Source organism: Cyanistes caeruleus, chromosome 2 (genome assembly GCF_971803275.1).
Source record: "Cyanistes caeruleus chromosome 2, bCyaCae1.hap1.1, whole genome shotgun sequence".
Lineage (NCBI taxonomy): Eukaryota > Metazoa > Chordata > Aves > Passeriformes > Paridae > Cyanistes > Cyanistes caeruleus.
The window spans coordinates 59,662,933-59,675,283 of record NC_141702.1 but is presented as its reverse complement, the minus strand read 5'-3'; the positions used below and the strand labels follow the sequence as shown (position 1 = coordinate 59,675,283).

The 12,351-nt window shown below is 38.4% G+C and overlaps 1 protein-coding gene across 1 annotated transcript in view; it reads left to right on the top strand.

Moving 5' to 3' along the window:
* NOX3 (NADPH oxidase 3) overlaps window positions 1–12,351 on the top strand; it is a 41,423-nt gene that overhangs the window by 13,951 nt on the left and 15,121 nt on the right. The window contains exons 6-9 of the mRNA XM_086877342.1: window positions 1,429–1,610; window positions 4,387–4,516; window positions 7,602–7,694; window positions 8,717–8,970. Of these exons, the coding sequence (XP_086733468.1) occupies window positions 1,429–1,610; window positions 4,387–4,516; window positions 7,602–7,694; window positions 8,717–8,970 (659 nt within the window). The remainder of the gene's footprint in view (window positions 1–1,428; window positions 1,611–4,386; window positions 4,517–7,601; window positions 7,695–8,716; window positions 8,971–12,351) is intronic.

Sequence of the window (12,351 nt, the reverse complement as noted above, 5' to 3'; positions counted from 1 at the left end):
CCGGCATTCTTTTCAGTTTCACCCTACTGCCATTGAAGCAATGTACTAAGTGTCTTTGACATTTTGCCTTTTTTCATCTCAACATCCAAACTAGCCACTGTAGTGGAAATGTTCAAAATATCACCTAGATCAATCCTGTTAATATGTAATAGGATCTGAACACACTCTTCACAGGTACCAATCTGAAAAGGTACTGTGTGCTGTCAAGTGTGAGTATTTGAAAGAATGAGTTTACTGTAAAAAGCGACTGTAAAAAGGGCATTGTGGAATTTTATCACCTTTAGGATTTCCATATCAAATGAGTGCACTTTACAAATACAATAGAGGGTTGGGGTTTTTTTTCTGCTAGTGTATTGAGTTGTATAACCAAACCAGGATCCAGGAGATATGCTGTGCTCCTTCATTCCTGTGCATCACCACTGGAAAAACAGACATACATGCTTTGTAGGCCAAATGGGGACTTCATTTACACTCTGATGGCATATTTAGCTTGATTCTCATCTTGTGTGTGAGATTTTTACTGTCATTCTTCACGATTTGCGCTTTATAAGTGCAATAAACATCTGACAGTTGTGTTCAAAATACATCTTCACTCTCACTTCAGTTTATTTTGGTGGGTTCAGACAGATATACCAGACCTCTGCTGACATCTGTGAGTCATGAACAAGAAGGAACATCTTCCAGCCCAGCATATTAATGTTTCATCATTGACAAGTATAAAAATATTAACATAAATATGTATTTAAAAAATAAACCCTAATGCTGTGTATCTCCAGATAAATGTAAGGAACAGGTAAACAAGAAATGTTTTTTAGGTAAATGAGAGTATGCCAGTTTTGTGTACCATTCCAGGGCTGCTACAGCCCCACAAACTTTGAAGTGAAGTAAAGTAAGCACAAAATAGTTACACATCTTTACAATTGCAGGTGTCTTAGCACCACACTTTATCACCCTCACATCAATAAACTGGTTTCTAGTGCTGTTTTCTTTATTAGGCTTCTAGGTTTAATCTTCTCATTTCTCTAATAATTTTGCTTTACTTATGACACATTTTCATTAAATGTGTAAGCAATCAAAATTGATACACAAACGAATGAGACTGTCTAATTTCCTCCTTTCAATTCCTGAAACAAGCGGCAGAAAATATTTAAATATCTGTTTGGAATAAGCCTGAGTAGAAATGGAGCAGAGGGATGTCTTTCAATGCTGTTCTGTGGTAAAATGGAGGATTTCCGTGCCTCCATGTCTTGTTCTGTTTTTGTTCCTATGCTGAAGATTTTGGCTTCACCTGTAATAGCAGCCACAGTAACAATAATAAAAGTAACATAAACAGTAATAAAAATAACAGCTATAACAACAACAACAACAACAACAACTACTACTACTACTACTATTACTACTACTACTACTACTGTTTTCTTATTCTAGAACACAACAGGACAAGTACTAACCACAATAGCTGGAATAACTGGAGTTATGATAACCGTGGCTTTAATTCTGATCATGACTTCATCCACTGAGCTCATCAGAAGGTCGTGCTATGAGGTTTTCTGGTACACCCATCACCTCTTTGTGGTTTTCTTCATTGGTTTAATAATCCATGGTATGGGGTAAGTATTTGTGTCAACTCTACAGGATATATGTACACAGTTTGAGATGAAACACCATCCAAATCTACAATACCATGCTTTTCTACTAACAAACTGCTGGATCATTGGTGAGATAACTAAATGAAAACATTCTGAAATTAAGATACATCACTGTTCTGAGGAATGAAAGCATCCTTCAGTTTATTCAGCCACTCTTCCACCATCTTACAACCTGTACCCTATCAATGATTGAACTTCCATGCTTGGGAACGGGACATTACAGATCAGGAATCAAACCTTTGTGGGTTCAAATTAGAAAGGGATAGGCCTTACACTCATAGCACTTGGAAGGCATTTTGGATGAGAATGCCTTGTAAAAGCTTGAGAAGCTTGCAGCATGTCATCTACCCTATGGCAGGCATCTCTGTGGCCATTCTCCTCTTTCTTAATAAATATAAAGTGATTCTGACCTTTCTCTGCAAGGATCAGAATCTCAAATTTCTTCACCATACAGACATACTGTGTAGTAGTGCTAGGTACCATACTACAAACCAGGTTTAAATGACTATAGTAACAAACAACTCAGGCTTATGACTAGCCCAGTCAGAGGGCTTTTATGGACAGAGATGACTGCCTGGTTGCTGTTTGTCTCTCTGTTCCTCTGCACAAAAGAAAGATCTGTCCTCTCAGCAGGGGATTCTGGTTCTTACAGTGAGGGACAGCAGATGCATGGGGCCTTCCTTGAGAAGCTCAGTGACTGATAAATCCTCTGTCAATGAAGAGTGAGAGCAGTAATGTGCTTAGAGTTGAAAATATTTCATCTTCTGTTTCCAGCTCCACTGGCATCATCTGCTTCTCCCTTGTGTGCTATCCTCCACTTCCTTTTACCATTTCTGTGTGATAGCATTGATGTTAATTTACATTTACATTTTAATTCAGGGAGCACAATTTTGACATAATTCTCATGGTCTTTCTCACCCCCTGGAGTTGGCTCACACCATGGTACAATCCCTGGGCTGCATAGCCCAGTGTTTGGGGTGGAAATACACTGACAAGAGCTCATTGCTGTGTTCCAAAAGCTAACAAGTGATCCATTCATAGGACCAAGCCAGACCTAGTCCTAAGCCCTAGGTAGCCCTCAATCATGTCCAGTGAGGAGCCCTCAGCAAAGATAGCTTTGCACCATAGATCTTTTCCTGCTGGCTAGCTTTGTGTGCACATGGCTGAAAACATAGTTAAGCTTTTCAGATCCGAGGACAGTGATTTGGTGTTCACAGAATCACAGAATCACGGTTTGTGTTGGAAAGAACATTAATGACCATCTAGTTCCAACCCCTCTCCCATGGGAAGGGACACCTCCAACTAGACCTGGTTGCTAAAAACCCTATCAGCCTGTCCTTGTGACCAGAATAGACTTTTTATTTCTATTTCATAAAATATTCAGATCTATTGCCCACCACTAATGTATGTACAGACCACGATTCTTTGACAGAGTGGAACTTCCTAGCCCACAGCAGCATGTGCAGGTGCCTGTTCTCTGGAGGAGCATGGATGGAGTTAAAATAAGGCAGGGAATAGGCCAGTAAAATAGTGTGTGGTGTTTTACTTTCCCCACCTCTTTCCTTGTGGTTTGAGAGTTGCCACATCCAGTTTGGCTTTGAGTGTTCCTGGAGCTGGCTTAATTAATTAGTCCCATTTTACAGAGGCAGAGCTGCAAGCAAATGCTATAAACTTTATCCTGGCCTGATTAAAATGCCCCCCCATCTCCTCCCTCTCTGGTAAAACTTTTAGAATCTAACTTCAAACAACTATAATGAACCTTTTAAAACCTTCAGCTTTGTAAGCTCCCTCTGTCTAGCCAGCTGACCAGCACTTCTGAGCCAGAGACTGCCCTGAAACTGGGGCACTATCTGAAGAGCCCTATCAATACCATTCAATGAGCACTCTGCTGGCTCCAGGCTGGGAGTGCACTGCAACAGAGCTTCCTCCTGCCCCAAAATATCCCTACCACCACCCTGCTAATGAAAAAGAGTCAAACCCCAAGGTTTCATTCACCTCCCCTTTCTTCCTCCTTCCTAGGTGGCTGAACAAACCTCACCCAAAACCAACTCCTTTCCTTTCTGTCTGAACAGGCGTCAGAGCCAAATTAAGTATGGAAAGGAAAATTCAGAGAAACAATACGAAGCAAACAGGGTTTCCCCATAAAAATCTTTCTTCTCTGCCCATAATCAACACCAGATGAAACCTATTTAAACTGAACAGTAAGGATTGATATATTTTTAAAAATTCACGTCATTAACATTCTCTGAAGTAAGTAAGCTAGAATTTAGTATGTTTAGAGTGTATACATCTAATTACACTCCTCCGACTTTATTAGTAGCTTTTAAAAATACATTTAGAAAGCAGTAAAGGAAAGAGAAGGTCTGTCACTATTAAATTTTATCACTTTACTAAACACTACCAGATGCTCAAATACTGAGGAGGTCAAAGAGCCTACTCCAAAGAACCTGGAAATCAAATTTTGCCACATACAGTAAAAGGTACATTTTCTATGCAAGGGCTCTCTCCATTTCAGCTGCACTGATGGATACCAATACACACTTCTCGCCTTTGGTCAAAAATTCACTGCAAAACTAACAGAAGGGTAATTTGAACAGGAGAGCAGAACAGGTTTGAAATGGTCAGTTCTCAAACTTTCATTTATATCAGAACTGGCATTCAGTTACTACTGCAAAACCTAGAGAGACAGAGAAACCTTGGAAAAAAGCATATCATTGATGAACATTTTTGTTTTAAGTCAGCTTGTCCGAGGTCAGACACCCCAGAGTCTGCTGCTCCACAATGTCACTTACTGTAAAGATCGCTACTGGGAATGGGAGAACGCCACTCAGTGCCCTTTGCCACAGTTTTCTGGCAACAAACCTGTGGTAAGAGTGATGTTTGTCTTCTGTTTTTAACTTCTGTCCTTTCTTGGAAGGCCAAATATCTTAGGGAGCAGGGGGCTGGATCATATGCCAGTGACTGGCACTTACTGTTATGTTTGGAGAGTAGTTTTACATTCCTGTTCCGTGACTTCAGCCTCCTCTGTAACCAGTACAGCATGCACAAGTGAAGAGTATTGTATACAATTTTGGTGTCATTAACAGCAATTTTTATTTCTAGAAGATCTTTTAGTTAGAGAACACTAACTAACCCTCTCTTTGAAGGGTATGAATATCAAAATTATACTCTCTCTGATCTGTTGTATACATTTATTCTGAATAATTCAGTATCACCAATATCCTTGATGTGTTCATTGCACAAAGATAGCCTCCAAGTGAAAACCTTATGAGGGTAGAGATACAGAAAATACAACAGAACTGTAAAGAAAACCATGTCCTTCCTTTGGGGCACACACTTCATAGTGTCCAGTCTTGATGCCTTAAGTTAGGTAAAAAGGAGAGAATTTGAAACAATGAATTATGAAAGGGAAAGGCAAAAGGCAGGAAAAATGTCCCATGGAAGGGTGGTTTTGCTAGAACAAGATTGCAAATCCACAGGGGGTAATTAAGTAGCAGACTTGTATAGTATGTCAGATGTCTCGCATACAAACAAAATCATTTAACATTTTCAGCTCAAGATTTAGGTTGCTCATATGCAAGTTTCTGTTGTTTCTTCCAAAAAGAAAAAAAAAAAGGAAAAAAAACCATACCAAAGGAAATCCTAAAGTAAAGAAGAAAAATTAGCATTCAGTGGCTGGTAGCTCTTTTAATGGCTGACATAGATTTTTCTTAAACTAAACTATTGTTAGCCACTATCCAACCTGCATATTAATGAGAAAATGAATGCCTCTCTAAAAATTTCAGCTACAATGTCACCATAAAAATCAATACGTGGCTACGCACCATGAATACAGACACAAGCTTGCTTCCTGACATTCATTATCATAAAACTAACTGGAAAGAACTTGCACTTCTCTGTGTTAAACCTATTTTGCCACACATTCCTGCCTACCCAGGGCCATACTTGCAAAGTCACATTACTTTAAAAGAGTTATGGTAATACCATATGGCATATAGATCATCTATAGGAACAGCGCCTTGCTGGATGTGTAATGTGATACAGTGTGATACCTGCTAGACACCGCAGACAAATAGCACAGATTCACTCAGAGGCTAAAAAGCCACGGCGAGGTTTGTGCAGCACTGGCAGGGGCTGGTGCAGGTGGCACAGCCTTGGAGCAGGGAGGGGACAGCCCTGTGCATGGCTGGGACATGAAGTGACCAGAGGGCACACCATGCTGGCCACGGCTCCTGGGGAGGCCACCAGGACAGAGCCCCTGTCTCAGTCACGCCACACCGCTCCCCTGCTCTGTACTTCAGCAGGGAGGAAGCAGCCCAGCCAGGCTCCTACTGAGGACGATGGAGCACTTCTCCTCCACCCGAGGTGTCTGGACTTTTGTCCTCACAGCCTCGCCTGAGCCACCACCGCCCCATCTCAGTCCATTCTCATTACAGGAGGAAACAGTACTTGGGCAAGAATACCAATTCCCTGATTAGCCAGCCAAGAGCCGTGCAGCTTAAGAGCCCATCTCTCCTGGTGGATGCCCCGTTGTCCCAACCCAGTCAAGAGATATTTTGGATTGAATGCTCCATTGCCCTGGAGTGATGGCACATCTAAAATCCCAGCTGAGCTCTCGCACAGGGTAGCCTGCAACCTTATCATTCCTGTCACATGCTTTTATTTACAGGTAGCACAAATGGAAGGGAGGAAGAACAGATCTCATCATTATTGTGACTTGATATATGCAAATGCATTCAAGACATGAGATTACCCACTGCGCAGAGACACCTGTAGTATTTAGGGACAACGGATGTGTTGAGTTTCTGCTTTAGATGAGAATCTTCTGGCTTATGCTGGTTTCTTCCCATAATAAAATCATGCTCCTTTGTTTTGTTTTTTTTAAATTTAATTTTCAAGACTTAACCTTGGGAAGTTGCCACTCCATCCTCTCAGCACTTTCTAAGTGATTTAAGATGATTTTAAGTCCTGCTTCTCATAAAAGTTACTTTATAACCCCTGTTACCCAGCTTGTGGAGCTGTATTTCAGCAAGTAAAGTTACTCTTCGGCAATTTTAAAAGCCACATGATTGTGGAGTATTCAGTGTAATTAAAAAAAGTGGAAACAAACCAGTATCTCTTCCGGGGGGGGGGGGGGGGGGGGGTGTGGAAAGAAGGATTTTTTTAAATCATGAAGATTCAATTATATCTAATTATCTTAGCTATCAGTGCAACTCAGTGAAATGATCAGCTCATATTCCTGGGTAGCCCAGTATCTCTGATTGTTACAGTGATCAGTACATACAATTACCAAGTACAAGCACAACAATCATCTGCTATACTTAAAGTATGACCAACTCAGTATCCCAATTAAAAAAAAAATAGATAGATAGATAGATAGATAGATAGATAGATAGATAGATAAAGAGTTGACTAATGGATTAAATGAAAATGTATCCCATTTCTCTAATTGAATATTTTGGACTTAATGTTTTCTCATGCCTCATCAGAAAACTCACAGCTGACAATAACAGCTACTCCTATCTGACTGCTTTGAAATACTTTAAAAAAAAAAACAAAAACAAAAACAACTAAGGCTATGGGTAATATTGTATAACCGTATGCATCTCTACAGCTTCAGATCCAATGATATCTATATGTAACAACACCTAAATAGACTATTCCTTTGCTTTTTAATAGGAAAAGATTTTAAAGGACTCTTCTTGGCCAGAGTACAGATAGATATTAGCACTGCTTTTGGAGTGTGTTTGTGAGGGAGTCCCATATGTCTATTCCACAAGAAAGCCAGAACAGCTACAGCAGCAACACAAGTACTCTCTGGAGAAAGACAAACCAAAAATCAGAGAAATCAAGTAATTTAATTTTAAGCTACCTGCTGACTTAAACCAGAAAAGCAAAGTATTTTGTAGACATTCAAATAAACCTTGTTTTTTAATATGGAATTGTCTACAGGCTTGGAAGTGGGTGTTAAGTCCTGTGGTGTTGTACATCTGCGAACGAATTGTTAGATTTTGGAGATTTCAACAGGAAGTCATCATTACTAAGGTATGTAACATAGCTCATATATCTGCAAAAAAAACCCATTATGTCAATGGATTTTTTATCATTTTTAGGTAACTTCTCTATATTAGGAACCTCATTTTTCTTTCCTAGCTTCAGCAACTTTTCAATCATTACCATGTTTTCAGCCAAGTATTGATTTTACGCTTTGCATTTATTCCAATAACAAATCCATAAGAATATTCCATATGGGACCAAACTTGATTAATGAAGTACCAGACTTTACACCACAGTAGCACAAACATCTGTTTGTGGTGTCTTTTTAATGAACTAAAACCACGTTCCACTGCAGTTAATGCCAGAGACTACCTTGACTTCAGTAGCAGCACAGAGTTTTTACTTTAAAATCTGGAGGCTTCTGAGGAAATGAAGGGTTATATGATCAGTTAGCATATATAGTTGAAACTTCCCTAATATCACTGTAACAGTTTCTCCCAGCCTTGTGCCAAGGGACTATTTAAGTCACACCAGAATAGACTGAGGATGTCGCTATTGGAGCAGCTGAGTCCACACATCAAGCCAGGGATCAGGAACAGGTGTAGTTTGTGTGACGGGGACAGGATGTTGGATAAGTCTTGCTGCTGATTTCACAGAGTGGCTGTGATCTGAGAATCTCAGTATATTATGTGCGACATACAAAACTGCTGCTTAACTGAGATTACCTCTTTATAAAAGTGTATTAGGATTGAGCTCACTGAGCTTTTTTCTTTGTAATCCCACAGAGTTAACAATGTTACATGAGAGTGAAACAAGGAACTAAGGAATTATTCTAATCAATTAAGAAATACTTTTGCACAGGTTATACCAAGAAAATTAACGAACTGTTGAATTGCTACAGTCTTTCCTCTGTGCTTACACTCAGAAGTCAAGCTATCCCACAATACATACTGTATATGCTCTGAACCCATTGGGCAACAACACTGCAGGTTACGATATCTGCTACCTAATGAAAACAAGTATTTACCCTTCTGAATGAAAATAAAATTGGTCCCTATATTGTTCTTTAGGTGGTGACACATTCCTCTGGAGTCCTTGAGCTCCACATGAAGAAACATGGCTTTAAAATGGGAGCTGGCCAATATATATTTCTACAGTGCCCATCTGTCTCACAGCTGGAGTGGCACCCTTTCACCCTCACCTCAGCTCCCGAGGAAGACTACTTCAGTGTCCACATACGGGTCATCGGGGATTGGACTGCAGCCCTTTTCAAGGCCTTTGGAGCAGAGGAAAAAGCTTTCAAGGAATTGTGGATGTTACCAAGGTTTGAATAAGAGACTATATATTTTAAAATGTTATTCCTACATTTTAAAATAAATGTTAACATTTTAATTAATTTTGCATGTGTTTTTTCAATGATACATTATTAGATTGTGGTTCTGGATTCATAAGTACATTATGCTAGCAAACACCACAAACAAATAGCCATGAGCTGGGGCCAGAAGCTACCAAGAGGATGTGATGACTAATCCAAGATTTAAAGTCCATATCAATATCCTTATCTCTGTTGCTACCATCTGGATCTCTAATATGTATATCTACACATAAGGATACCTAGTTTGGAAGATGGTTGTTTAATAAATGACACTGGAAGACATCTGCTAGATTTGTGCCTCTGTGCTTATGCTCTGATGGCACCCATCCCTTACCATCCAAAATTTTAGTTTTTCCCTTTCAGTTACTTAGATATTTCATGGTCCCTGAAACATCTGCATAAACTTTACTTCTTTCCAACAGTCTCCTTTGACCTCATCTCTATTTCCCAAACCCTGCTCCACTTTATAAAGGTTATTTGTATTCAAATGATGCATTTTTGGAACGTTAATACGAGCAAAAAGTTGATTCTCTGTTGTTCCAAGTTAGCAGGGGATCCTCTGAAGTCAAGGAGCCAGCCTGACTTACTGCAGCCAAGGACCTGGCTCTACACAGAATGGATTCAAACCACGTAGCTCTACCCCTGCACTGCTTGCAGGAATAGGGGAGATTTTTAGAAAAGAACAGCCCAGCACAGGGTCATTTAAATTCTGGTGGAGTGTGTAGGGCCTGGGACTGGAGGGACTGATTTCCCCCTGGAAAGATTACAGACACCACTGAGCTGCAGAGGTTTATTGAAGGGTGGGTGCAGACAGGAAAGTCTGGTCCAGTCCTTGCATTGTATAAGGTAATAAGAATTAGAAATGAAATCAGTGTCTTTGTTAAAGGCAACTGGAATGAGAAGTATGCCATTTCAGCAGAACTGGAGCAAAAATTGTTCAAACTGATTGACAGCAAGTGTAAAAAATGAGGAAGAGAAAAAATGATCAAATGTTACTTGCCACAATGCAGGGTTGAAATTAACAGTACTGTCATATATAAACACTCCTCTTTTTAATCTTGTTAGGGTGCTTATTGATATCCTTCTGTTTCTTTCTTTCAATATACTAAAAAAAAAAAATTCAATAGTTAAACTAGCAATAAAGCAAAAATCAGGTCTTTTTCACAGTTTTCAATATCTAAAGTTATGAATCAAATTGGTGACTATATTGAAAAATAACATACAGCAGAAACTGTGAAGAAGACAAAAGACACAGGAACTGAATAATAAGGTAGGGTTAAGAATAAAATATATGGGTTTTAATTACTTAAAGAGGATTAAAGTAAAATGTTCATACATATATATAGGTATATATATATATAGGTAGCAAAGACAGTAGTGATTTCTGAAAAATTTGGGAGCTAAAACCATAGAATAAACTATTCATGTGAAAATGATCAAGTTCCATGTTATGCCTCTTCAGGACTTTGGCTGACTTAATTGCTGGTTTAATACATTGCCCCAAAATTTAACTGCTCTTACAGTCAGGAGTACTACACACTCATCACGGTGACCAGCAAATGTTTAAATTCTAAAAATAATCATAGAATCTGTTAATGATTCTGTTAAAGATTTCTCCTGCCTTCCCCATAAATCTAATTTATTTTCCAATGAAATAGACACAAAGAATATGGACAATCCAAATCAAAGCAAGAAAGTCCATATCCCTATTTTCTCCTTCTCTTTGGCATATTTAAATGTAATATTTTTTTGTCACTTTGTTTACTGTCTTTCTACCTTCGTCCACTCTGCCTAGATCAAATGAATGAGTTACATAGCTCAGTTTCTCCTTCTCCTCTCTCCTCCCTGCTTCTCTGAGGCTTTGTATTTGGCTAAGCTGTATAGCTATGGCTGAGTAAGGCATTCAAACCAATGATGGGATCTCTGTCACCTGAGGATTTAGGAGCAGACTGACAAGACAAATCTCTTCAAGGGATGATTCAGAAATAATTGAACCTGTCTTATAGCACAGCAACAGACTAGAGAATCCTTGAAATTTCTTCCAGATCAATTTTTTCTCAATCTACTGACAACAATGAGAATTGCTTCCAGCCTCACACTGAACTACATAGAAAGCTTATCTGAAAGATATATATATATATATATATATATGCCATATATTAACCATATTTTACTGGAAGTTTTGAGTGAAAAAAATACTGTGCTGGGCAACAATCTAAATAACTGTATATATTCGTAAAAAAAAAAAAAATCTTTATGTCTAGGGTCAGATTTCCAGAAGTTATGCCATAGTAGCTATTTTGCTTGCCATTGCACTTGCAGGGCATTTCAAATATTGAAATAAAAGGGAAAATGTTTGCTAGGAGACTTTTAAAAATGTAACAATAAGGTCTGAGATACATTGTGTCCCTATATTTGTGTGTAGCATTGCTTAGGAATCCCCCTTTCTTTTCCTGTTAAAACACTTAATTATGTGTGCCTATTTGTTTGTACTATTTAAGGATAAATTTTAAGGATGATTCATGAAATAAAGAGCACAAAACAACAGAAAATCTAAAAGGAAGAAAAAAAACTTTTTTTTTTTTTTTTTTTTTTTCCTGAAGACTGGGTGTTGGTGAAGCCATCTTCTGAGCATCTACGTTGTATAAAGATAGAGCTGGAAAGAGCACTTCAAAGTACTGGGTGTATTTACATTTCATGTTGCTAAAGGAATGAATCTGATTATTCAAGAAACTTTTTCATCTCTAATTTTGACTAAAATTAATTTCTTGGCATCAGCAATATTGATTACAGGAGGTAGCAATATCAACAAGCATTTCTCCTTACACATTCTGCCTTTACATCAGATACTAAGTACAGTATTATGTCAAAAATGTACTCCTGAAATACTGCTTTTTCAGAAAGAGCTGAGAAAATAGTAGTTCCTTTGCATATGATGACTTTTTTCTTGTCTTCTCTTTTTTTACTTTAACTCAAATACAGAACTTCTAAAAATGATTAATATAATCTGTTCCTCTTTACTTTGATATGTACAATATAACAAATAAAGCTCTAAAACAGGATGCTTTTCAGTAATTCATAATTAAATATGCAAATTCCACAGCTAAATTTGGACATGCAATTATATGACTAATCACATTTCAGAAAGCCAGAAAATTGCAATTGCATGCTTAAATAGATGGCCAGGCCCCAAATCCACATGGGTGCTCTTGTTGTCTCATTTCAGAAAAGACAGTTGCTTTGCTATTAAATGGCACCCACTGAAAATTAAATGTATTTGTACGAGCAATTTATGTGCCATCTTAGACACGTCTTTTCTCCTTTATTTTA